The sequence below is a fragment of the Mixophyes fleayi genome, chromosome 3, assembly GCF_038048845.1.
Source record: "Mixophyes fleayi isolate aMixFle1 chromosome 3, aMixFle1.hap1, whole genome shotgun sequence".
NCBI lineage: Eukaryota > Metazoa > Chordata > Amphibia > Anura > Limnodynastidae > Mixophyes > Mixophyes fleayi.
In genome coordinates, this window is record NC_134404.1 from 337,913,422 (window position 1) to 337,941,241 (window position 27,820).

Below are 27,820 nucleotides of genomic sequence, written 5' to 3' on the forward strand. Positions count from 1 at the left end.
TATATATCAACATATAACACAGTTCTGGTCATTATTACGGGATGCACAGTGCAATAGGGTTGTGTGACTGGATCTATAAGCGGTTTGGCTTCCTGTGTGGAAGACTAAGGGGCCTATTTAAGAGTCTCCTAAGACTTGAAAATCCCCCGAAAATGGCCTTTTTTGGGGGATAACCACATTATTAGGCAACACTGTTATCTATTCAAATAGGAATGCAGTAGAAATCTCCGATATCTGCTGCGGTCCCCATATGTTTCTATGGGGACTGTTATTTTGCGTGATTTAACAAGTTACAAAAATGTAATATTTTTGGAACTAACGCCATCTGAAGATGGCGTCAGCCATTGAATCCTATGAGGACAGCATTGCGATAGAGGGATTTTCGGATCCCTCACGGCATCTTACCTGCTACTGCTACTATCGCAAAGGTGGCTTTACACATGCGCTACTTTAGGTCACACCTGCACAAAGTCACCTTTGCGATAGTAACTGGAGTTTTAAGGTAAGTAGAGTCATCCCTGGCACAGCCTCCTGTCCAACGCCCTATCCTGTGATAACTTTTTGTTAACTGGGCCTGACGGATCATCTGTCATCATTGCGACATGAAAATTAACTGGGCAAAACCCCCGTTAATTAATAAATCTGCCCCTAAATTGTACAAATCCAGACGTTAAGGCACTGGCCTGTTTATCTGGCTGTTCTACAAGTATTTGCGTGTATTTGTCAGAATAAACCTGTATACAGTGAGGGCCTGAGTCCTTGAGGAAAGTAATGCAAAAAAAGAAGTAAATGTTCTCCTGGACATACCATTTTACAATGCAAGGGGTGCAAATTAGTTTATTATTTTGCACATAAGCTAAATACTGTTTTTTCATCTAGCACACAAATACCTGATAGTTTTATTTTTTCTCAGAAATATAAAGTTTATTTAGGACATGCCCTACCCCAACTATAAATCTGTCCCCACATTTTAAATTTACCTCCCCCTCCAATGCAATATATTTTTGCCCAGGTGCAAAATTACTACTGTTTTATGCTTTGCTTTCCTTAATGACTCAGGCCCTGAAAGTCTGCACTGTGGAGTTTTTTTCCGTTAATATCACAATGGTATAAAGCAAATTTGGCTGTTCCTCTGCATTAAATGACTATATGAAAATGAAGCCGTAGAGGCTGGTAGTAGGTAACATTATCGCACTGGCCGATGACTTCCTGAAATGACGTATTCCTCATGCAGCACATTTGCCTAACAATAGCAGGTAAACACAGGTAGAACGTACACCTCAGTTGTACATGGGGAAGTGTCAGGATCTCCACGCACCTGCCTGCCTGCAACACTGAAATACAAGTCTATAATCATTGCCAAATAAACACATAAATATAGATTCATCAAGCCAATGTTTAACTAAGGCGAGGACGGGGACTGCAGACTTATAAGAAGAAGTTGAAGCAAGATCTAGGAAATACAGTAAAAAACTCCCAAGATTTTTTCTCAATAGACCTGGAGAACGACGATCAGAACCTGATCTGGTTTGGTCTTCAGGTAAAATGTTTTTCCTTCTACAATTCAAATGTGTTCATAGGATACTCTGTAATATTCTATAGAATGTTCTGTTACAGAGTAACTGGCTCTATAAATATCAAACATTTGATTATACAATATTGGCAGTCGCAGGGATTTCCTAATTTCCCATTGTCTAATTGTCATGTGATTCCAGAGAGCATTACGACTGGACCGTGTCACATGGAGGGGAAATATTATATTTAGTATAGTAGTATATATAATACAATATAGTATACAATATACAATGACTGATTATTGTTTTATTCCATGATATGCTGGTTTTGGTTAATTTAATGTATTGGTGTTGTATTTACAATGCAGTATATTGTGTTTACGTTACTAAGACGCATATAGGTTATACCATAAAGAAGGTCAATGTGAAATGTGCTGTGGACAGGTATTGAGGAGACTAAAATGAATGAAATGTTTTGTCATTTCTAAAATGATTACACTATGTCAGTGCAACATGTTATATTATGTTTAGAGATGAACACATCAATTTGATTTTCTGCAAATATGGGGGGAATTCAATTGACCTCGGGTTTTTTTCTGTTTGAGCCGCGTAAAAAAGTAATAATTCCCGAGCGGGTTTTGACCCATTGGCGTAACAGTTTTTATGTAACGCCGCGTAAAAAATCGTGCAAATCAATTTGAAATCTTTTAATGCCGCCCCAGCGCACTAACAATTGCTCAAAGCGAGTTTTTAGGGGAGGGGAGAGGAGGGTTTAACGCGGCCATCTTGAATATAAAAAATAACGCTGCCACCAGCAAACTGTCATTTGCTGACAGCTGTTGGCTGGTTTGGTGACTGCATAGCATCTGGGTTGGTGAGTTTTCTGCATTGCATTGAATTGGCATGCATGAGCATTACAATACACAATACTATTTTAATAAATACATACTGCATTTGTGTTTAAAACTAAATTTTAATGCAAAACGCTAGTTCATACACATTAGTACATACATACATACATACCCACTTTTACAAATACATAACACCCTACATACATATATACCTATATATAGCACATACTTGCCAATTTTTCCTCTTAGGCTTCAGTGAGGACCTGGGGGAGGTGGGCGTGCAGGGGTGGGGCTTGATGAAATGTATCATTTTGGCCCGGCCCCTTAAACGATTGTCACAATTTTGGCCAATTGTAGCAGGGAGCGGGCTAAGATGATGCGATATTTTCTTCATTAAGCCCTGCCACTTATCTATTGCGGGGGCAATAACCGGGAGGTTGCCCTGCTCTCCAGGGAGGTCTCCCAGAAATGCGGTAGTCTCTCGGACATTCCGGGAGAGTAGGCAACTATGCGTTAAAGAAAAGCAGCTAATGAATCTCTAGAGACTGGTGTGTCTTTTACATTTCTGTCTCCATTACTGAAGTCATGTTGTCTTACCTGTCAGTCTTTGATTAAATCTTGGTCTCCATGAAAATGGCCACCTCCATAGACATCAATACATGGACATAGGACACAATTTCTTAAGTGTGTCATCATGCCACAGATGGCGAAGCCAAACACGTCTTGTACTGGCTCAGCATCAGGGAGAATGCCAGACTCTTCAGGGAGTGAGGGAGATCACCCCTATTTCAGAGAGTCTCCCTGACATTCAGGGAGTCTCCCTGACATTCAGGGAGAGTTGACAAGTATGATATAGCTATACATAACATCTCTTCCATACTCACATTCATACCACATGGAACAACATTCTCTCCAGCCACTCCCACATTTGCATCGCTTTGCATTGCATCCAAAGCAGTCTCCTCCATACATGCATCATACATGTACATCCACACTGTGTCCATGAATGGCTCCATTGGAAAAGAGACACTAAACTATTAAATAAAGGGTAATTAAAGTAAACTAAACTATTAACTATTTCTCTACACCAAAAAATGTAGGAGTCAGGCCAGTTTGTGCAGGGGACGAATGGGCCTGTGAGAAGCACTAGTTTACTAGGATATTACTTTGGTTGACGTGACTAATTTATAGGTAATTTTAGCTAATTACATGACAAACAACACAAAACAAACAATGCGATACGTGTCCTTGGAAATAGTCGATAATCCAGTAGAAATCACTTCAAGCAAAATGCAGGATAATGTTGTTTTGCCAAAATAAATCTCTCAGCCAACAGCTCTTTCTCCAAAATGCTCTTCTTCCCCACTGTCAACACCAGTGATTAGAAAATAAATACAAGTGTCTGTTCTATTTAAAAATAAAGGACTGCACCAATAAGCTATTTTTCAAAGTGGGAATAAGCAAACTTAATTTTTTTTTAACATGCTTTTTTGAACTATATTTCCACCTCATAAATAATAAGAAACGACTTATTTCACTTTTATACCTTTATTAGATGTTTTTTTATATTTTAAAACACTTTTAAATTTTTAGCACAGCCCAAAGAGGTGCGAAATAAAACTGCAGATTGGCCAGTTTATTGCGCTGCGTTAAATAACAATTGAATAGCTTTTAAAGCAGATGCCTCCCGCCCACCCTATACTTACAATAGATCTTCTACTTGTCCGCGACCATATGAGCAAAAAAAAAGGTGCGTTAAAAATTAATATCGTGTAAAGTTAATCAGCTCCATAATGAGTGAAAACAGCGTTAAAATCAACTAACGTAGTGTTAAAAAAATATTCCCCCTATATAAGTCTTTTGTGTCCAGTGAAATATTTTATGAATATGGGGGAAATTTTTTTTTTCATGCAGCAAATTTTATTAAGAGGGTCAATATAACAGCAATTGAAGAAATGTGTATTTTATGCAATGTGTGATGTGTGAATCTGTCAGTTAGGAGAATTAGCAGAGTAGCCAGGAAGGGACTGCAAAGGTGAATACAATCCTGGGATGCATAAAAAGAGGGACAAGTACATGTCATACATAGTACTAACATTGTATAAGTCACTAGATAGACCAGTGATGGGCAATCCAATACACTTCACAGGCTGCATTTGTGGCCCTTCAACCATCCAAAGGGCCACACATAACTCTAAATTCGAAGAATGATAAAACAGCCTCAACCCCCACATCACTCATGCTAAAATACCCCCACATGTCCTTCACTTGCTCCAAAATCACATCACATGGTACTCAGACCACCCCACATTCCCGAACATGCTACTCAGACCACCCCACATGCCCCTTTCACCTCTCCAACTTGCCCCTAACACCTTCCCCACATGACCCTGACACTTCTCCACATGTCCCTCACACCTCCTCCACATAGGCAGCACAGTGGCTCAGTGGTTAGCAGTTCTGGCTCACAGCACTGGGGTCATGAGTTCAATTCCCAGCCATGGCCTTATCTGTGAGGAGTTTGTATGTTCTCCCCGTGTTTGCGTGGGTTTCCTCCGGGTGCTCCGGTTTCCTCCCACACTCCAAAAACATACTGGTAGGTTAATTGGCTGCTATTAAAAATTGACCCTAGTTTCTCTCTCTTTGTCTGTGTGTGTGTGTGTTAGGGGATTTAGATTGTAAGCTCCAATGGGGCAGGGACTGATGTGAGTGAGTTTTCGTACAGCGCTGCGGAATTAGTGGCGCTATATAAATAAGTGGTAATGATGATGATGATGAAGCCCCTCACACCTCTCCCACATACAAGCCAATATCAAAATACATTTCCATTTGAATCCTGGTATAAGTACTCTCTGGCAAAACGTTACTAGCCGTATGTAGAGAGACAGAACATACTGCAGGATACATACAATGTATATGTGCAATATAAAGTTCCATCAAAAGGCAAAAAAAAAATATTTATAAAACAAATGAAAAATTCTTAATACTTTAATCATGAATAAAAAGATTTGCAATTTTTTTTTATTTCTAATTTTTCTAACAATAAATTGTAAAGCATTTTACATTATTCCTAATGACTGCTGTTTTTCGGTGATTGACAAGGAGTGATTTGAAGACACCATCCCAACTAATACACTATGGGGCACATTCAATTCCCTGCGTTGTTCTAAAGAATTACGCAGGGCGCGCGTTATTATTACTGTTACTACGGCAATTTTAACATGGCTTTTTGCTCGCGGCTCACAGAGCTACGAGCAAAAATCAGTGTTGAAAACGCCGTAGTAATGGCAATTGTGTGTGGCCCGCATTGTTCTTTAGAACAACGTGGGGAATTGAATCTCCCTCTGTAAATTCTGAAAACAGCAAGGCCCTGAGTCATTAAGGAGAGCAAAGCTTAAAAAAGTAGTAACTTTGGGCAAATCCATGTTGCATTGGAGGAGGGGGGGTAAATTTTAAATGTGAGGACAGATTTATAGTTGGAGTAGGGCATGTCCTAGATCAACTTTTAACATCAGGGTAAAAAATAAAGCTAGCAAGTATTTGTAGTTTAGATTAAAAAAACAATAATAAATAACCCTGAAAGTTACATTTTGAGAAGACTTATGGTGCCCATACATTCTGCGATTCTGATTGCGAATTAAAACGTTTTAGACCTTGTGGTCGGGTCACTTTGCAGAGTACGACCAGATTTTCACAAAGGTTGGACAAAATTCGATATGGAAAATTTAATTACCACCAACAATCCTTTAGAATATTCTTAAAACGTCCCTTGTATATGACATTGAGATTTAACAAACCTTCTACAAAGCCAAAGTGGAGGTGTTGCCTATAGCAACCAACCAGATTCATGCTATCATTTATCTAGTGCATTCAAGAAAACAGCTAGAATCTGATTGGTTGCTATGGGCAACATCTCCACTTTTGCCTTTTTAGAAGGATTGATAAATCTACCCCTAGCACCTGTAATGAAAATCTCCAAAATTATAAAAAATAATATCAATCCTTAGTTCAATATTTTTCCTTCCTTTTCTTTTAATATTCCTGACCTGGCTAAACTCTTAAGTCTTCACTCAATGATTCACACTGGAAGCTGAACAACTTTTTAAACATTGATTTTTGTCACAGCAGACTAAGTACATTGATTTTAATGTACTATATAATGCAATTAAACCACCAGGAATGGGATTCTTGTCAGACCTCATCTTCAGGCTCTGTTAGTTTTAATCTTGTTTATTTTGATTAGAAATAAATTGTGCAGTGAAAGTGCGAAAAGCTTTAGATCCAAGAGTTCAATTTCAAAATGTATTAAATGTATAATAAAATGATCTAATATCTCTGCGCTTTGTAGCAAAGCCCTCGCTATCTGTCGTTTCGACAGCGGGACAGGGCGTGGCCATGTTGCAATGGGGGCGTGTTCACCCCATCCAAACACCATTTGCAGAACTCTATCTACGACACATATCTCCCAAATTTCCCACCCTCAGGACAAAGCTGGGAGAGCCCTCAAATCAGGACTGTCCCACCTAAATCTGGATAATTCGGAGGCATGTCTTAGCCCCCTAGACGACTCTTTTGTAAACCACCCTTGTCTTCTAAACAATGTTCACAGTCGGACCAACCATGGTATGACACCATAACCACAGATGGGTAGTGACCTATGACAAGATCAACCGAGCACCATATGCACAGTTAAAGACTGCACTGCTCTCCTACACTGCAACAACTCATAAAAAAGACTTGCCCATAAAACTTGTAGGGAGGGCAGGAGGAATCCGGAAGCATGAAGAACTTTTACCAGACTGAACTGACTTATAACTGTGTATAAGTCCCAACCCCTTCCTGCTCCGATTGGCTGAAACTACAGGCATCCACAGATAATAGGATCTTTGGCAAGTCACTCACCTGCATGATTTTAACTACGTTTAGTCTGATGGCCACACTTCCCTAAACTAATTTGCACCCCTTGCGTTGTAATATGGTTTTGTCCAGGAGACTGAAATAAGATGCTTCTTAAGTTAAGATCCTTAATGAATCAGGCCCCTGGTCTATCTTCCCCATGGCGTTCTTCTGTCCTATCCCACTTAGAACACAATAAGACACATTTCTTGCCTGGACAAACCTTAGAACATAAACAAAACTATTATTATTATTATTATTCATTTTTATTTATAAGGCGCCACTATGTATCCGTAGCGCCGTACAGGGACAGACAGAAACACGATACAGGGAGAGACAGCACGGAACAGTTAACAAAATGCACAGTAACTCGGAAGCTCAATGTACAGCTAGATGAGAGGTGAGAGCCCCCAGCGGTGTAGCTAGAGGGGCAGAAGGGCAGGAGGACCTCACAGAGGAGACAAGGAGCTGGAGAGCAGAGTTAAGGTGGTGGAGAACAGGAGGAGAGGAGGCCCTGCTCAAAGGAGCGTACAATTTAAGGGGAGGGTAGGACCGACAGAGACACAAGGGTAGGAGGAGGAAAGGGGGAGAACGCAGAGAGGGAGAGGGGGGAGAGGAGAATGACGAGGAGGGAGGCAGGAGGAGGGCAGGATAGGGAGGGCGGGAGGTGGGAGGTTGGAAGGATGTCAGTTAGGAGGGGGACTTGAAGGCTTTGAGGAAGAGGTGGGTTTTTAAGGCCCGTTTGAAGCTGGACAAGTTGGGGGATGTTCTGATGGAGTGGGGGAGCTGGTTCCAGTGGAGGGGGGCAGCGCGGGAGAAGTCTTGGATGCGAGCATGGGAGGAGGTAACCAGGGGGGAGGAGAGGCGACGGTCATTAGCCGAACGCAGAGGGCTAAAACTAAATACTATGTAGTTAATGGTCAGTTTCTGGGATGTGTTCCAGGTTATACATTTGTGGCATATCTAACCTATTAAAAAACTTAGATCAAAAAGTAAAATCTTCCATTTTGGAAGGGTTTCCCTAGTTTTCATTTCATTAAGTTCAATTTTAAAACGATGCGTTAAACATCTGATATATGATAAACTCTGACAGCACTAACATAGCATTCACCAAACTAAAGTTTTTGGCTCTGATTTGGGTAATGAGCCCCCTATTTTCAGGCCCTAGATTAAATTTTCCTATAGATGCTATTATAGTAGTTTCCCTTTTTGTTACATGATAAACATTTATATATATATATATCAGCATCCGTTAGATGTCGTTCCTTGGGGGGCTGCCGAGGCATCAAATGTAACAATTTGATATTCAGAACCAGTACGTTTTGTCACTTGTAATTTGTCTTGAGACTTCCAGCGCCTTTTGTCCACCACGTGTTCTATGGTGAGTGATTAGGATGTGTGGAGGGACTAGTAGTTATGTTTACATCTTACTAAGGGCAGTTTAGGTGACTGGGATGTATATTGGGATAGGGCGATTTTCCTGACACCTACCCGGTGATGCCTTTGGTCAAATGATATATAAATAAATTATATGTATTTACAGTATTTATTTATAGTTTCACATCAAAACACAAAGCAGCTCACAGAACTTGTTTGCATTAGTACTTTGTAGGATAATCACTACAATAAATTCATTAATAATGGTCAAAGAAAAATCACTGAAGGAGGTTGAAGAACTAACACTCTTTATGGTGACTGATCTCTATTTCCTCCTAATTCCTCTAGAACTCCTCTCTGTAAGTCTCTCGTTAGATCGGATGGTCCCAGATACTCACCTCATTAGATTTATTATCAAGCGCACTCTTCCTGACTTCTGAACATCACATGTTCATATGTCTCACATGTTCTCACCCCTCACATGTCCCTGTGCTTTATATGCTCCCAACTCTCAAATGTTCCTATCTCTAACATGTTCCTATCCCTCACATGTTCCTGTGCCTTACATGTTCCTATCCCTCACATGTTCCTGTGCCTTACATGTTCCCATCCCTCACATGTTCCAATCCTCATGTGTTCCTATTCCTCACATGTCCCTGTGCCTCACATGTTCCCATCCATCACATATTCCGATCCTCACGTGTTCCTATCCCTCACATGTCCCTGTGCCTCACATGTTCCCATCCCTCACATGTTCCGATCCTCACGTGTTCCTATGCCTCACATGTTCCATCCCTCACATGTTCCATCCCTCACATGTTCCCATCCTCACATGTTCCTATTCCTCCACCTCAACACTCTTAGACCTTGAAACCAGTGATAGTCAGTTTCACAATACTGACTACCCCGACACAGAACAGAACAACATGTGGATTCCAAATGAAGACTACACCGACCGGTGAAAAAACCTACTTACCAGAATGCAGAAGACTTCACATCACGACTCCCTGTCTTGCCGGCTGGTGAAAATTACGTCATCAGCAACAGCGACTTGGCTTAAAGCGGCGATGGACGGACCCGTCTGTCATTTATGTAAAGTAAGTACTGTTTTAGGGGTTAGGGAGATTAGGGTTAACTAACTCTAACCCTAACCTTAAGCCCTAAAACAGTACTTACTTTACATAAATGACAGGTGGGTCCATCCATCGCCGCTTTAAGCCAAGTCACGTTTCCTGATGACGTCATCTTCTCAAGCCGGCAACACAGGGAGTCGTGATGTGAAGTCTACTGCATTCCGGTAAGTAGGTTTTTTCACAGGTCGGTGTAGTCTTCATTCGGAATCCTCATGTCGTTCTGTTCTGTGTCGGGGTAGTCAGTACTGTTAATAGGTACTACACCCCTTGAAACTCTGAACTTGATACCATTCAGCTCAACTCAACCATCGTAACTCTTCTCATTAGCTAACTCCTGAGCATGTGTCCTCCTCTCCCTAAACCAAGTGTCCGGTTCATTCTCCATGTCATCTATGTCTAGCCAACAGGGGGCGCTACAGCTGCTTTTAATGTGGATTCTGTGTATTAAAGAAGGATTTTCTATACTTTCCACTTGACTTTGGAGTGCATTTGTTTTTGTCCCTGAACTACGGGATCTCTCTTACTGAGCTGGAACAAGAGAGTCTGAGTGGTCTGTACATTTTCTGTCTTGTCAACAAAACAACCAGAGGTATAAATATACAGCTAAAATGCCGGAACAAAAAACAACAAACCACTTTCAGGAAACATGTACAAGGAAAGAAAGTGACTATTTGTCAAAGCATTAGTAGGAAAAAGTTGGAAAGGGCCCTGTCTGACCTTGATTCTGATTTTTAAAGGCTAATTACCTTTAATTATTATACTTGCATGAAGAAAAGCCAACCCAGTTCATGAAAAACAGATGCAGAGATAAAAGCCAGTAAATGGAAACTTGGAAACTGCGGAACAGCCGGTAAATTTGGCTCCTGCTGCTTACACGGGAAATCAGGTTGTTTACATGCACCGAGAAACATATAACAGCACAACTGATAATATGCTTCATAAAATCTTCGACTCACTGATAATTGGATAGAAACAAGTTTCTCCATTTTTATTTCAGTTGCAACAAACTTAGTAAGTTATTAATCTTTGTTATTTTTTCTGCATTTTTAAAGGATACGTCCACCCACAAAGTAAAACTTTCATTTACCAGTCTCCCCATATAGCAGAAATGTGTGGGTGCCATCTCTGGGACCCCTCAGTTCAGAAGTACACACTATACCCGTGTGGGCAGCACGGTGGCTCAGTGGTTAGCACTTCTGCCTCACAACACTGGGGTCATGAGTTCAATTCACAACATGGCCTTATCTGTGTTGAGTTTGTATGTCCCCCCCCCCGTCCGTCCCCCCCGTGTTTGCCTGGGTTTGTTCCAGGTCCTCCGGTTTCCTTCCACACTCCAAAAGCATACTGGTAGGTTAATTGGCTGCTATTAAATTGCCCATAGTGTCTCTCGGTCTGTGTCTGTGTGTGTTAGGGGATTTAGGCTGTAAGCTCCAATGGGGCAGGGACTGATGTGAGGGAGTTCCCTGTACAGCGCTGCGGAATCAGTGGCGCTATATAATAAATGGTGATGATGATGTAAAAGTGAATACGATACTTTCGAACAAAGCGCTACTTGTACCTCCTACTCTTCTTCTTCCTCTTGATGAAGGCAGAAGATGGTGTAGAGTGGGGCGGTCAACTGGGATTCCGAGTAGGGCCCAGTTAGATTGTCGCTCTTTGGTCCCGAGAATGGAAACAAGAGAGAGGCAGACATGAAAGCTCTCTGTGCAGTCTACAGAATTCTAAGGAACCCTGAGAGTTCCAGATGCAGGAGGTTGTTGGTGGCAGCGATTACCGTCCTACAACTAGGGGCGCGGAATTGGTGTGCAGTTGACATTTATAGTCAGTGAGTAGCTAGTTTGACCAAGTGTCACAAGTACCAGGAACCAGTGGCGACAAAGTTGCTGACAGATGTTGAAAACGCAGTGGACGAGGGGGTGACGGAATGGGTCAGACCTTTTTGTTATAGTGTGTCCATTAACGGAAAATAAAACCCAATGTCGGTACTCATTCTGTGAGCCAAACTGCAAGAAAGAGACTCATCACTTTTTGAGGTCAAATTTCGGTTGCACGGGTAAATAAAGTGGTTTGTCCAGGGTCCCAAAGTGGGTCACTCTGAGGCCTCCATCAGGATTGTCAACTTTGAAAACATGTTTTAAGAAAATAAAGTAAAAAGCACCAATTTTACTGACATATTATTACATAACATCAACAAATGCTAAAATGTAATTATCAGCAAAGGGTCTAAAAGTGGTCAAACAGGCTCAGATGACGTCCATGTCAAATCAGACAAATGTCATCATGTATGTGGCCAACAAGCTGACCATCTTGTCCATTCCAAATCTGATCCACTGGGGAATCTTAGAGGATCACTGACACCCATCAGCAAATGTACAGGGTTCCCAATCGTATGAAATAAAAACTGGAACACCCATGCGGTCAGAGGTTTGCTCATGTTGTAAAACCAATAATTTGTTTTAGGCCCCAAATAAGGTAAAATAATTATAGGGACCTTATTACAGCTTGTCCTGTTTAATTGGGGAACAGGAGTTTACACTATGGGGAAATAAGTATTATGAGTTATGGATGACCAGTTATGTGATAAATTTACACACACAGGGACGCATCTCAGGTTAGGAGAAAATCCAGGGAAAATGTGAAATTTTGCAACTTGAGCTGCAAGTGGGGTGGAATTAAAATGTGAGGACACATTTAGAGTTGTGTCTAGCTTAACTCTAAATTGCAGTGTAAAAATGAAGCTGCAGACTATCTGTGTGCTACCTGCAAAACAGCCAGTATTTCCCTGCATGGAAAACAATTAATTTAAATATTTGCTCTTAACTCTTAATGAGGCTAAGTTTGTATAGCCAAAACTGGGATTCAGTAACCGAACATGTGTGGTCTCCTGGACAGATTGGAGATATAAGAATTACAACACCACTAAAATATAACCCACAAGTGCAGAGTAACCTGGTAGTGTTACTAAGTTTACATATTTTTTCTGATTAATAATTGTTTTACTGACAAACAAAAATGTTTCTTATTTTTTTTGCTGACTGCTGACCTGCTGCTAAAAACAACGCTGCAAATTTTCTGTTTCAGCCTTTAGAAATAAGCATGCTATTATATTAAAAACAACAGTTAAGTAAGCTGACCTGTCTATTTCTACATGTTTGCGGAATGATTTTATTTAAATTAGAAAGATTTATTTAAACAAATTGACCTAAATTGCAAAGTGAAGTGCCCTGATCTACGGTAAACACACAACTTTCAGTTTGCAAAATAAATTTCTGATTCCCTTGCAGCTTATTATGTTTATAAAGTTATGCTTATATTTCCTTTCCTAGACAGCGTTGAGCAATCATGCCGATCCCTGGGGTGTACCAGAAGGTGGCGGAGGGGCAGCAATCTCAGAAAAAGTCTGGGACTGTGGAGAACCCGAATAAGTTCAAGAATCAAGATTTCCTCAGCATTCGGGAATTGTGCATCAACAGGAAGCAGCTGTTTGAGGATGACATCTTCCCAGCGAACCTGTATTCTATCGGAGATCATCTGCTGTCTAAGGATAAACTGCTCAGCATCAAATGGAAAAGGCCGACGGTAGGTTATATACTACCCTAGCTTTTCTTTACAACAATGTATATACCGTTAAATAAAATATACCTCTGTTAAGAATACTAAGACAACTGTGCTCTCAGTATGGATAAGCGTGTCAAAATCAACATTTCCATGCATTACTAGGAACATTCACAAAAAATGTCCCAGTCCAACCAGCTGCTCCTATCAGAGGTTTCTACATTATTCCGCCCTGCAGATGCCACCTTTTAGGCCCCAAAATCCATGCACCTCCCCATAAAAATGCATGCATTCATGCAACCATCGGCAGCACGGTGGCTCAGTGGTCAGCACTTCTGCCTCACAGCACTGGGGTCATGAGTTCAATTCCCGACCATATCTGTGAGGAGTTTGTATGTTCTCCCCATGTTTGCGTGGGTTTCCTCCGGGTGCTCCGGTTTCCTCCCACACTCCAAAAACATATTGGTAGCTTAATTGGCTGCTATTAAATTGACCTTAGTCTGTGTGTGTGTGTGTGTGTGTATGTTAGGGAATTTAGACTGTAAGCTCCAATGGGGCAGGGACTGATGTGAGTTCTCTGTACAGCGCTGCGGAATTAGTGGCGCTATATAAATAACTGACGATGACGATAGGCACATGCTGCCACAAAATTGCACATGTTTGGTCGTTTGCACTTTAAATGATCCTTGCCATCCCTTTAATTATTTACACCAAATAGTTTATAGAGCAAAAACAGTTTGGAGTAGAAGTGTTAGGCAGGGATAGGGGCCGCACATTACCCTTCATCTTAGCAATAAGTTAAAACGATACATTTAATTAAAGAAAGAGACACTTATCTGTAATAACATATCAGCAGCATTTTACACAAGTCTTACACGCTATAAAAAACAAATCTGACATTAAAGCAGGAAGGAGCCGAGGGCCACAGGTGAAGTCACAGAGGGCCACTTTGGCTCTTGGGCCATCTGCTGCCCAGCACTGCTGTACGGCATGTCCTTAGTAATGTAACCAATTCAGTTTAGAAAATATACAAATTGTTTATTTTGTTCAACGTTCCTCTTTGTTGGCAAACGTCTCCTTTTCTGAGTATTCTGTGTGACTGATCAAGAGCTGCACGATATACAGACAAATATTGCAAAACAGGGTAAATGCACAACCAAAATCAATATGTACCATACAGCTGTCACCCCAGGTGTCTGTGAATAAGGCAGATAGCGACTATTTATGAGTACCTTATAATAATGCCAATGTATATTCATGGCTAGTAACATGTAGCAATACCAGTGTATACATTGTTTTTGACTTGTGTTTGCATTTGCAAATAACTACTACTGGACTCTAAATTTAGTTATGTTGGTTAAATGCCAGTTTTCACAATCATGGCGTTTGTAAATTCTTGCTTAGTGACACCTTACACAGTGATACCTTCCAAATGTACTGAAGCATCTCTTTGTCTATGATGCATTAATATTTAAATTTAAAATGTTATAATGACAAGAACTTGGCAACTGGCCAACTAGTGGAGAGTTTAGATTTAGAAAGAACTTTGACATTGTACCAGATGGCGTAACGAGCAGGAAGGGAAGATTAAATGCAATGTCAGAATGAATACTTCCTAAATTAAAGTTTTAATTTTAATGATAGACACACACTAATTGGGCTACAGACTAGAAAAGCTTCCTCCAGCAAGCAGTGCCTAGTGGTCAGGATCCAGGTCACTTAAGCTCAGTGCGACAATCACTGCTATACCCTCCTATATATGATTACCTGCAATCAGCAGGGTGTGTAACACCACCCTCCATTCTCTGCTGGGTAATGCTTGCTAAATAAGCCTTTGCATATTTAGCAAGTATTAACTTGTACCACTGAAACAACCTTTTATTTTTCGCCATCTCAAAATGGTGACGACAGACTAAAATCATTAAAAAAAAAATTCTTAATGACTAAGGATTTTCAAATATTTGTTTCAAATTTTTGAAATAAATGTTATCTGTTTTAAAAACATTTTTTACCCACATTAATGGATACCAATACTTCATTTTTGTATCAACTCACTGATGCTGCCTGGCGCAAAATTACCAAAACAAGGGCTACCCAGGACTCCCCATCGCAGCCAGCCAATCACAAATGGTTTCCACACTGGTCTCTTGTGATTGGCTAGAGGTGAAAGGGTCTCTTGGGAACTCCCTACTTTGATTTTAGATCAATTGGGATCTCCAAATCTGTATTGATGTGGGAAGAAACAATTAACAATGACGGGGAGCTCCTATCAGTTTTGTCCATTAATTGAAATGGGCCCATTCATTTTAATGTAGCTTTGACATGTAGTACAAATACTGGAAACCCCACTGAAATGAATGGGAAAAACTAAATATTTATTAAAGCATCACTGCTAAATCTCGTTTTGTAAATCGCTGGAAATCGCTACAATTTGCATTGATTGGAAAGATTAGAGAGATAATTGATTCTTTTTTGGGGGTGGGGGTGTCAATTTTCAGCAATTTAAAATAGATGGAAACATGACCATTAGCTCATTCTCCCCTTATTGCTGAATTTTTATATATATAGTAGTCCATGCCAGAAAATTGCTGCCTCCAATATACAAGTGACCGGCCAGAGTTACTTTTAGTTTTGTCCCAATCCAGTCCTACTTTCCACCCTCTATCGGAGAATCTATTTGCCATATGCCCATTTGTTCATTTCAAATTACATTGTAACATGTTTGCATCGAGGTCGCGAGAAACATAATAGACAATAGTATAAAATATATGCAGCTGTTTAGCTCTAGTGCATAGTTCTGTAATACGATCTGTGCAGTTACCTTGGTACAGTAGTGTAATCGCTTGATCTACGCGTTAGGTTCATTTAATCTTTTGTACACAAGTTATATCAGAGGTTCTAAAGTTCAGTTGCATTTTCTTTCTTGTCACATACAGCAGATAATATTCATGTACACAAAGGATTAGTCTGACTCAGCTCAATACTTACTTTCTCTGGGGAAAACAACAACGGTGTGTGCCTGATGGCAAGAAATTAAAGGCTGCCTGATTGTCAGTCCTGCCTACTGTAGAGGCCGTTTTATGTTCTCTGTTTGTACACACTTAGTAAACTTATGGCTGTGTATTATTCCTCCTGTTCTTCTAATCAGAGCATATCCCCGAACTGTGGCCCCAAATATTTAATACCCACCTCTTCACTTTGTTGTAATCAATTGCATTGTTTCAGAGTTTTTTTCGCACAATGTCAACCTGCCATTTACAACAATGCATTACCATTCTCCTCTGGAAAACATGACAGCTGCCAATACACCCGTGCACCTGCTGGTTGCTCTGGAAACTGTGATAGTTAGTAAACTCTCCCTGTGCACCTGCCAGGAGACCTGAAACATGTGACCTGCTGGGTGGTCTGGAGACTGTGTCAGTTATCTGCAGCCCTGCTGAGTGACCTAGAACATGTGGCCTGCTGGGTGGTCTGGAAACTGTGACAGTTATTTGCAGCTACATATATCAGTGTGTCCTGTGGGGACAATGCTCAGCAATGTAACTTTGATGAAAGAAGTTTTACATATATTATAGTGTATAAAGAAATCCTTTAGTTCCGTAAATTTAATGATTGATAATATGGTTATTTATTAATTATACTCCATTGTTAACATTTCTACATGTAATGTAGTGTGTAAAAAAGTTATTGAATTCTGTTAATAAAGTAATTGAGTCATTACATTTCAGTTTCATTTAAGACGGTTACTACCAGGTTTCTCTAGTACTAAATGAATGCAGACAACGACATCTGTGTCTATGTGTTAGTCACATGATACAATCAAATCACATAAAGTTACAAGTTTCCTTTTTATCTGTAAACGTCAGAAGATGGCAGAGAACAACTAATAAACATCTAAAAAAGTGCAAAACTGTTATATTATACTTAAATAAAGCCACAAAGAAAATGATTTCTCCCCCCTTTAAATCATAATACTGAGCGAGATGTGTCTAATATTTGGGGTGTTATGTGGCATAGGCGTGTGTTTAATAGATGAAACAGACAGGTTATTGTAAAGATAAAGGTAGACATTTGTAGCCACTTTGCTTATATAATATATAAAATATAATAATGTATACTAAAGTCATCTGTAATCATGTAATTTTACCTGTTTGACCTTTGCATGCTGGGGTGATATTGCATTGTGTACAAGGTCACTGCTTGTGCAACAATTACCTGCATGGTTGTGTTAATTGTGTAGCAGCATGCTTGTTTGCTATATAAGTAGAGGTTTCAGCTAATGGACTAGCCTGCTTATAAAGTTACGTCCTATGATCACACTTGTCTACTCTACCAGATTATCTGGGAGACTCCTGAATTCCCTGGAGAACCAGCTACTCTCCCGCAAAATGACCCACTTTTCGCTGTTTCATAAATAGAGCCCTATAGATACTCCTTGTTGTCCTGCCGATGTCTCCCGCACTGAGCTCCAACTTTCTTCCTAAACATTCTAAAAAAGCATCACCTGGAACCCGTTAGACTCACTTCCTGACCCTGGGTGCCCATGGACACAGTGTGATAGAACAATGTGCCCTTACTGCAGAAACAGACACACTTCCCTAATCTGCAGCCAGCCTCGGGGATGACACAGTCAAGGTTGTGGCTGTAGCAATAACGGAGATACAGCTCTGTGCCTGGGATATCCAAATGTTAGGAATATGGTACAGTGCTGATGTAATGGAGGGACAATGTGGGGACAGGGCTGGCCTAATGTGCGGGGCACAGAGATGAATAAAACAAAAATCGGCTTATTATTTCTTTATTGAGACAATGAAAAAAATTAAATTATATATATATCATCATAATCAACATTTATTTAAGTAGTGCCAGCAAATTCCGTAGCACTTTACAATTGGGGACAAACAGTAATAAAACAATATTGGGTAATACATACAGACAGAGAGGTAAGAGGGCCCTGCTCGCAAGCTTACAATCTATGGGACAATGAGAGTCAGATACATGAGGTTAAATCTACATATAGCATATTGGTCCGGCCAGATTGCAAAGGATAAAAAGTGATTTGCATGCTATGTGATCCAGTCACACAGCAATGTTGGTCTGGGGTTAGAGGGTTGTTGTCTTGTGTGAATTGTATAAAGGGTGATAATAGGGTAACCTAGTGAAGTTAAGAGGGTGGTTGAGGAATATTATAAGCTTGCCTGAAGAGGTTGGTTTTCAGAGAACGCTTGAAGGTTTATAGACCAGAGGAAAGTCTTATTGTGCAAGGGAGGGAATTCCACTAAGTGGGTGCAGCCCGAAAAAAGTCTTGTAACCCAGGAATGGGAGGAAATGATGAAAGTGGAAGAGAGACGCAGATCTTGTGCAGAACAGAGGTGTCAAGTTGGGAGATATTTTGAGACAAGTGAGGAGATGTATGTTGGTGCAGCTTTCTTGATGTCCTTGTATGTTAGTAGAAGAATTTTATATTGGATTCAGTAAAAAACAGGCAACCAATGTAGATACCGACAGAGTGGCTCAGCAGAGGAAGGACAATTTTCAAGGAAAATCAATCTAGCTGCTGGGTGCAAAATAGATTGTAGGGGTGAGAGTCTGTTTACGGGAAGACCAGTAAGGAGAGAATTGCAATAGTCAATGCAGGAGATGATAAGTGCATGAATTAAGGTTTTTGCAGTGTCTTGTGTGAGATTTGTGCGTATTCTGGAAATGTTCTTTAGATGTATGTAACATGATTTAGATATAGAGTCAATGTGGGGAACAAAGGATCGGTGTGAGTCAAGGATTACAAATAGGCAGCGAGCTTGTGGGGTGGGATTTATGGTCATGTTATCAACAGAAATAGAAATGTCAGACAGGAAGCTTCTGTTGGTGGGTGAGAATATTATTAACTCTGTTTTTAAAAGATTGAGTTCGAGTTGGCAAGAGAGGACATCCAAGATGAAATGGCAGAGAGACAATCAGCAACGTGAGACAACACAGATATATATATATATATATATATATATATATATATATATATATATATATATATATATATATATATTTATATATATATATATATACTCAATAAATCATGTGGACATCCCTAAAATTTACTAAAACAAATGCTGGGCTATTTCTTTGTTGTAATATCGCATGAATTAAAAAAAAATATATCTTACATATAACTTACAATATTTCAAAAATTGTATGATTACAGTGATATTGCTACCTCATTCAATAAATAAAACTATTGATAATGCCTAAGTAAATGAAATAAAAATTGTGTATATTATTGTGAAATACCTAATGAAATAAATACAGTCCTATTAAAAAAATATTTATGATTTCAGTAGATTAGCTAGCCCCAGGGCAGGGAGTGGTTAGAGGACTATGAAATGTTGGACTAGTTTCTAAGACAATGAAAGGGGGATGTCCTATCAGAAAGTGGGTGTGGTCTAGCTATAATGTGGGTGTGGTCGCGCTGATCTGGGTGGGATTTGTGTGAGTATGGTTTAAGTGGATCACGGATTGGATTATCTTTGTCCTGATTTAGCATTTTACCATATTGTCATGTCACTATTAAACAATAAGAATGCTTGTAATTAGACATAGTATTAAGTAAATATTAGTGAGCAGTAATTAAACATCATACATTGTTGCCAGTTTAACACTTGTTTATTTTAATGCTCCTGAAATGAAAATATTTGGAATCTTCTGTTTAATGATGAAACACTGCAAACAAATTACCTCTTCAAAAGCTCATATAAGAGGTGTTCCTTTGTCATTAGTTAAACACTAAATCTTGATACAGATTAGCTTGTGATATGAATAAATAAACCTCAGAGAACCTTTAGTGTAATAAAAAAAAAAAAAAGCTAAATTGTTGCCTGGAATCTTAATTAGAATATTCTTAAAGCAAGTCTGTTGTTAATTCATTTATTGCTGATTAGGGAAGGTTTAGTTTGTTCTTGTGTGTGAGAATGTAGCAAATTATATTTAGTTAATTGCACAGTAAACAAATGATATAGTCTGATATTATATAATATTGTATCTTGTATGGGTCATTTATTTAAAAAGCACATTGTATCCAAATATACAGCAATTCAATTCCAGTGTCTATAACAATCAGCAAGGGAAGTGGTTCGTGGTCTGATACAAAGTGAGCACAACATTAAAGGCTTGTGCTATATGTAATATAATTTAACTATTGTTTCATTAGAAGAAAAAATTTACTGTTTTGATCAGATTTAAAAAAAAAAACCCTCCCCCTACTCAGTATTGCAAGTTGTACATTAGTAAAACTTAATGGTGTCATTGCACTTGGTGATTTCGATGACCTAGTTTATTATTACTGTTCATTTGTTCATTTGTAATCTGCCACAGTGCTTGGTAGAGCATACTGTACATAAAGCAGGGTATATATAAGGTAGACTAAACAAATGCACAAATTAAGATAAAGAGAGGGAGGGTCCAGCTTGTGAAAAGGTAAAAGGGCACTGAGTGGACAGTACCGGGAACATAGATGTAAGTAGTCTAGGTGGGAATAGGCTCTTGTAAAGAGATGGGTTTTCAGAGATCTTTTAAAGGTTCTATAGCAGGGAGAGAGTCAGATCAGGTGTGGTAAGGAATTCCATAAGTAGGTAGCAGCACGGGAGAAGTCTAGTGGGAGTATTGTAGGAGGGAGTGAGAGGTGGTTATCAGAGATGAGGCGAGGTGCAGATCACAGGAAGGTCTACGAGGGCGGGAGGAAGAGGGTTTTTGATATGAGGTTTGACAGGATGGAGCTTTTGAGGACTTTGTAAGTGGAGACGGGTAATTTGAGCATGGGGAGCCAGTGTAGCAGACAATCATCATCATCATCATCATCATTTATTTTATATAGCGCCACTAATTCTGCAGCGCTGTACAGAGAACTCATTCACATTAGTCCCTGCCCCAATGGAGCTTACAGTCTAAATTCCCTAATATAGACACACACTCACACACAGACACAGACAGACAGAGAGGGAGAGACTGGGGTCAATTTTGATAGCTGCCAATTAACCTACCAGTATGGTTTTTTTTTGGAGTGTGGGAGGAAACCGGACCACACGGAGGAAACCCACGCAAACACAGGGAGAACACACAAACTCCACACAGATAAGGCCATGGTCGGGAATCGAACTCATGACCTCAGTGCTGTGAGGCAGAAGTGCTAACCACTAGGCCATTGTGCTACCAATTGGTCATACATGATAGTACAGAAATGGTGAGGTCAGGGGAGGATTGAAAATTTGGGGCATCCTCAGCGTAGAAGTGGTACTGGAGGCCAAATGAACGAAATAGTACACCAAGAGAAGAGATGACCAATGAGGAAAGTAGAGAACAGAGCCCCGAGGGGACCCAACCAATAGTGTGCCAGATGTAGAGACAATGAAGGAGCGGTCTGAAGTCAACTAGGATCATTTAGTCGCTGGTCAGGCAGGAAAGTTATAAACAGAGGTCATACCATAGAGTCATAACAAAGCAATAAGTACAATCCGTTCATCATTTTTTCTAATGAATAAAATTGCAGTCTGTGGCCCCATCCGGGCATCCAAAATTTGGACCCGTTGGTTTGCAATTAATCTGTAAGGTTAGCAGATGACCTCCAACAGTTCGTTTGTGAGGTTGAGTAAAAAGTGGACATATTAGGGGAGGAGAGAGAGGTCAGAGGAACACAGAAGAAAGGTTGATGGGAACAGTATATAAGGACATACCCTGTACACATTGTCCTATGTATGTATAACTGAATGGATTACACAGTTGGCATATGGAGCGAACAACCGGTTAATCTCTCAACAAACCTGGTTGGAAAATCTAGATACTTGCATTTAATCCACCCTGGTCACTTCTCGGTATACCCTTTGAGCTGCTAGGCCACACTTTGAAATAGGCAGATATTTTTACTACAATTTAGAAAATTAAATTAAACATCTCAAGGGTTGCTTTGGGCAATACCAACATTTGATTTGCATCAATTGTAGCAAATTCCCCCCCACTAATTTGCCAATCTCAAAATGGGGTCCATCGCCTCCGGAGAAACTGCACATATTATTTAGACTGTAAGCTCCAATGGGGCAGGGACTGATGTGAGTGAGTTCTCTGTACAGCTCTGCGGAATCAGTGGCGCTATATAAATAAATGGTGATGATGATGATGATGTGCAGCTTTAGCTGCTCATGAAATGTATCTAGGAAAAGTCACTTCCTCGTATCGCGGCATCGTTAGGCTGCCAGTAAAATGTTTTTTTCTTTTGCTTGTTTAGGAGGGATGGTTTCGACATGGTAAAAAGCGTCGGTACTACATTTTATATAGCTGAGATATGCCGCTATACAGAATGATAGGTATTACCGCCCACTAGCCAGCGGTGGTTAAAAAATACCCATTTTAATTTGCTTAAATCTCACATGTCAAATGTTACTATAGATATATATATTTTGTTACTTATTTAGATATTATTTATTTTGTGGCTCATCACCGTAATCATTCTCTTCATTTTTCATATTTAGACATTTTATCCAAAAAAACATTTCCGTACAGGAAGAGAGCTTGAATAACGTCTTAACACGCAGGTGTCAGTTATTCCAGCAGATGGTTGTTTCCAGTAGAATATATTTATTTTGTATACATATTTATATTTTACAGCATAACTTTTTAATGTATTTTTAAATATTTATTATGTGTCAAGTCGGTTTTCTGTCTCCTCAAATATTAAATTATGCAGATTTGTTACACCGGGTAAACACGGCAGCCTGCGTCTCAGTCCGGAGGTCACCTTCAGGGAGAATTAATTGGCAAACACTTTCTCATTATAGCACAACATAAATACATAGATTTATTATGTCTTCTTAAGGTCACACACTTCAGGTGTATTGTGACAGGGTCATGTTTAAAATATGAATTTTAAAGAGGACGTCTCAGCAGCAGAGAAAACAAAACCACACTTTTATAGAGAAGGGTAGCTCCTAGAGTGACCCTGAACCTCACTGACAGTGGGGTCACCCTGAACCTCACCAGCTGTCGGGGTCACCCTGAACCGCACTGGCCGTGGGGGTCACCCTGAACCTCAGCGGCCGTGGGGGTCACCCTGAACGTCACCAACCATGGGGGTCACCCTGAACGTCACTGACCGTGGTGGTCACCCTGAACCTCACTGGCCGTGGGGGTCACCCTGAACCTCACTGGCCGTGGGGGTCACCCTGAACCTCACCAACCATGGGGGTCACCCTGAACGTCACTGACCGTGGTGGTCACCCTGAACCTCACTGGCCGTGGGGTTCACCCTGAACCTCACCAACCATGGGGGTCACCCTGAACGTCACTGACCGTGGTGGTCACCCTGAACCTCATCGACCGCTGGGGTCACCCTGAACCTCACCAACCATGGGGGTCACCCTGAATGTCACTGACCGTGGTGGTCACCCTGAACCTCACCAGCTGTCAGGGTCACCCTGGACCACACCGGCCGTGGGGGTCACCCTGAACCTCACCGACTGTGGGGGTCACTCTGAACCTCACCGGCCGTGGGGGCCACCCTGAACCTCACCAACCTTGGGGGTCACCCTGAATGTCACTGACCATGGTGGTCACCCTGAACCTCACCGGCCGTGGGGGTCACCCTGAACGTCACCGACCACGGGGGTCACCCTGAACCTCACCGACCGTGATGGTCACCCTGAACCTCACCGACCGTGATGGTCACCCTGAACCTCACCGACTGCGGGGGTCACCCTGAACCTCACCAACTGCGGGGGTCACCCTGAACGTCACCGACCACGGGGGTCACCCTGAACCTCACCGACCGTGATGGTCACCCTGAACCTCACCGACTGCGGGGGTCACCCTGAACCTCACCGACTGCGGGGGTCACCCTGAACGTCACCGACCACGGGGGTCACCCTGAACCTCACCGACTGCGGGGGTCACCCTGAACCTCATTGACCGTGGTGGTCATCCTGAACCTCACCGATCGTGGTGGTCACCCTGAACCTCACCGCCTGCTGGGGTCACCCTGAACCTCACCGCCTGCTGGGGTCACCCTGAACCTCACCGACCGCAGGGGTCACCCTGAACCTCACCGACTGCGGGGGTCACCCTGAACCTCACCGACTGCGGGGGTCACCCTGAACCTCATTGACCGTGGTGGTCATCCTGAACCTCACCGATCGTGGTGGTCACCCTGAACCTCACCGCCTGCTGGGGTCACCCTGAACCTCACCGACCGCAGGGGTCACCCTGAACCTCACCGACCGCAGGGGTCACCCTGAACTACACCGACTGCAGAAGTATCTCCTGCATGTCCTATTAAATGTACAGAATATATGATTTCAGACCTTGCACATTGCAAATAATAGATAGTCAAACACTAGACACGTCTCCGAAATCTAGAACATTAACTCCATCTTCATTTAATAATCATCTAATAATAGTCTTCCCAAAAATTGTTTACCTTTCCCTCTACAATAATATCCCTATGGTGAAGACAATATCTAATTTAAAAGTTCCAAATTCTTGCAGGCTAGAGGGGTGCTTGCTGCACTGACTCATAGGGCACCAGGAGGGGTAACCAGGTCTTTTCTCCAAACTCTGCTCTGAGCAGGTGTTTGCATGATAAGGTGATCTTATTATCATACTGTCTCTGACATTGCTGCCGAACAGCGCTGGAGTCGTGAGTTTGATGCCCACCATGGTCCTGCAGTTTCTATCCCTGTGTCTGGGTTTACTCCCACAGTGCAAAAACACTGGTGGGTTAATTGGCTACTGACCAAAAATGTATGTGTATGAATGTTACAATTTTAGATTGTAAGCTCTAGTGATCAGGGCCCTCTTCCCTCCTGTTCTCATTACCTATAACAGTTGCTCACCAGTTACACTGCTCACCTCCTCCTTGGGCTCTCTGCCCATTGTCTCCTCTCCTCCATTGTCTCTGCACCTCTTTCAGTGGCTCTAAACCTGTTAGTTGCGCCCACACTAATGGGCACAGGTTTCAGCCTGCGCTGAATATACCCCTTGTACCCCAGTAGCTGTGGTGAGAGTTGTAGTGTTATTTGTTTACTGTATTGTACTGTTATACCCTGTACTGTCTTGTTGTTTACCCTCTGTACGGCGCTGCGGACCTCACATGGCGCCTGCAATTAAAGGTTAATAATAATAATAATAATAATAATAATAATAGTAATGATGTATTTGTACTAGGGAAGTTAGATTGTAAGCTCCGGTGGGGCAGGGACCGATGTGAATGATGACATATTCTCTGTACAGCGCTGTGTAATAAGTTTGGCGCTATATAAATAAATATAAAGGGCCTGGAGCCATCAGTTCCCTTAATTCTCTGGTCACAATAAACTGAAACACTTGTCCTCTCCGGGGCTTACACAGATAAAAGTATTGGAATCCAATTTTCCACACTTTGCCATTCATGAATCCGTGTAAGGAATGCAGCAGATGGCATGGTTAGCTACAATGTGTTATTAAATGGAGCAGGACAACATCAGATGTGAGAATTGGGGGGAGAGTATTTGAAAGTATCAAGGACACCATGACCTTGAGAGATATAAACCTCAGTAGAGAGATGTGTTGTGAAGCGGATATACTGCCCTGATCTTCCCACAACTTCATTCCACTGACGTATCCCTGTAGGCTTTGATGCAAATGATCAACATGCAAAACCGCTTTGCAGTGCGCTCAGTGTACCTTAAAGTGCACATTCGACTGTGAAGGAGAAACAGACTGACAGATGCACTTTAGTTAGTGCTGCGAGAGAAATGACCTAAGGATACGAAACGTAGCCAAGCAGCTTTAAATGCTAAAATTATTTTAATGTGTTGTGTAAGATTATGTGTAATGGCATAGTGAGCTTTCTGCTGTATTCAGCACATCAGAAGCACAGTATTAGAGAGAAACAACGCTGCTTATGACAAGCAGGGAGTCTTTTCCAGTGCCTCTGTAGCTATTGTAGAACTACAAGTTCCAGCAAGCTCTGCTAATTGCTGGATGACGGGTCACACAGGGACTTGTAGCTCCACAATGGGTATAGACACACAGAGCCACATTTATAAAATGCAATACATCTGAAGGAGACAGCAAAATCCTCTTTGTTTCCATCAAGGCGTTTGTAGACCAATATGGCTGTGTTTAGAGATAAGCGATTCAGAGAAATCCGACAGATCCGAGATTTTGGGGTTCCGAGTAGATACAAGACACGAATCGATTCTTTGCACCTAATTCAGATCTAAAAATGAAAAAAAAAACATTATTTCCAGGAAAATATGGAACAAAAACGCTTGTTATACAGGAAGTGTGTCATTGCACTTCAAGTTAACGCCTTCCAAGCTGGAACGCAGACCGCTGGAGTGTGCATTTGATGGAGGGGGTGCGTTTTTGCACCTCCTTGGTACACGTTGTAGGTACTCATGGGGAATACACACCTGCTAGGTAGGTGTACTAGTGACTAACCTAGGAATCTTTGTGTTTGGTTATTATAGTGAAATGTTTTATATTAATAGTAAAATAGGAGAAAAAAATAGCTCAAATCACATCATTTAATCTATCTTTAGCAAATTTTTAATTAAATCCAGATCCAAAATCAAAAGAAACCAAACTCTTTTAGGATTTTTGGGCAAAACCTGTAACAAAATGAAAACACGAAGATGTTTTAGAACCAAAACCACATCCAGAACCAAAACACGGGGGTCAGCGACATCTCTATACTAGCTGTGCTGGTAGAGGGATCAGAAGTTTGTACAGTGCTATGGGGAGTAAGGGTGTTCCTTGGTCCCATGATCAATCTAAGCCATGAATTAGGCGAAAACAAGCATTGTGTGAGTTACTTGGGTGCAAATGGTGAGAGGAAAATATAGTGGAGGGGTGCGAGAAATGGGGGTTGGGTAATATTTCAACTGCTACTGCTGTGGTATTGAAGCTGAACAACATACCTCCCAAAATGCAAGTCCCCGGCAGCGGGGACAGGGGGTGTGGCCATGCTTAGGTGGAACAGCGGGACAGAGCCCTAAATTTGGGACTGCCCTGCTGAAATCAGGACAGTTGGGAGGTAGGAACAGGGTTTTGTTTGCTGTGTATCACTGTGTACGGTGGATCACATCCATGGTTATTATATAAAGGTGATTAGTATGAGAGGTGACGGAACCAAAAAATAGTATATGTTTAAAATAGCGCAGCACATCAAGTCAACAGCAATAATAGAGTCCTGATTTTAAGTCAAAACAGATACACATGTGAGAGTTGCTGTATCGTATTGGTGGAAAACTAATGTCATAAATAGATTAACGGTATGAAATAAGGAATCTAGATCTAGATCTGGGCTTAGTGCAATGAATAAGCTAGGTAACTGACCTCCAGAGGGTAGGTCCCTGCGGAGGTCAGTGATGTTAGTGCACACTCACGGACGCCTGCTGGAGAGCAGGGGAACCGGGGGTGGACGTGGTTTAGGAGGCTGGGCCCCCATGTACTGAGCTGCAGCTGCTGTTCACTTGGA

At 41.3% G+C, this 27,820-nt stretch overlaps 1 protein-coding gene across 1 annotated transcript in view; it reads left to right on the forward strand.

The window, feature by feature from the left end:
- Positions 1-1,298: 1,298 nt before the first annotated feature.
- LOC142144977 (calpain-13-like) overlaps positions 1,299-27,820 on the forward strand; it is a 95,679-nt gene continuing 69,157 nt past the window's right edge. The window contains 2 exon segments of the mRNA XM_075204368.1: positions 1,299-1,540; positions 13,098-13,350. Of these exon segments, the coding sequence (XP_075060469.1) occupies positions 13,114-13,350 (237 nt within the window). The 5' untranslated portion in view covers positions 1,299-1,540; positions 13,098-13,113.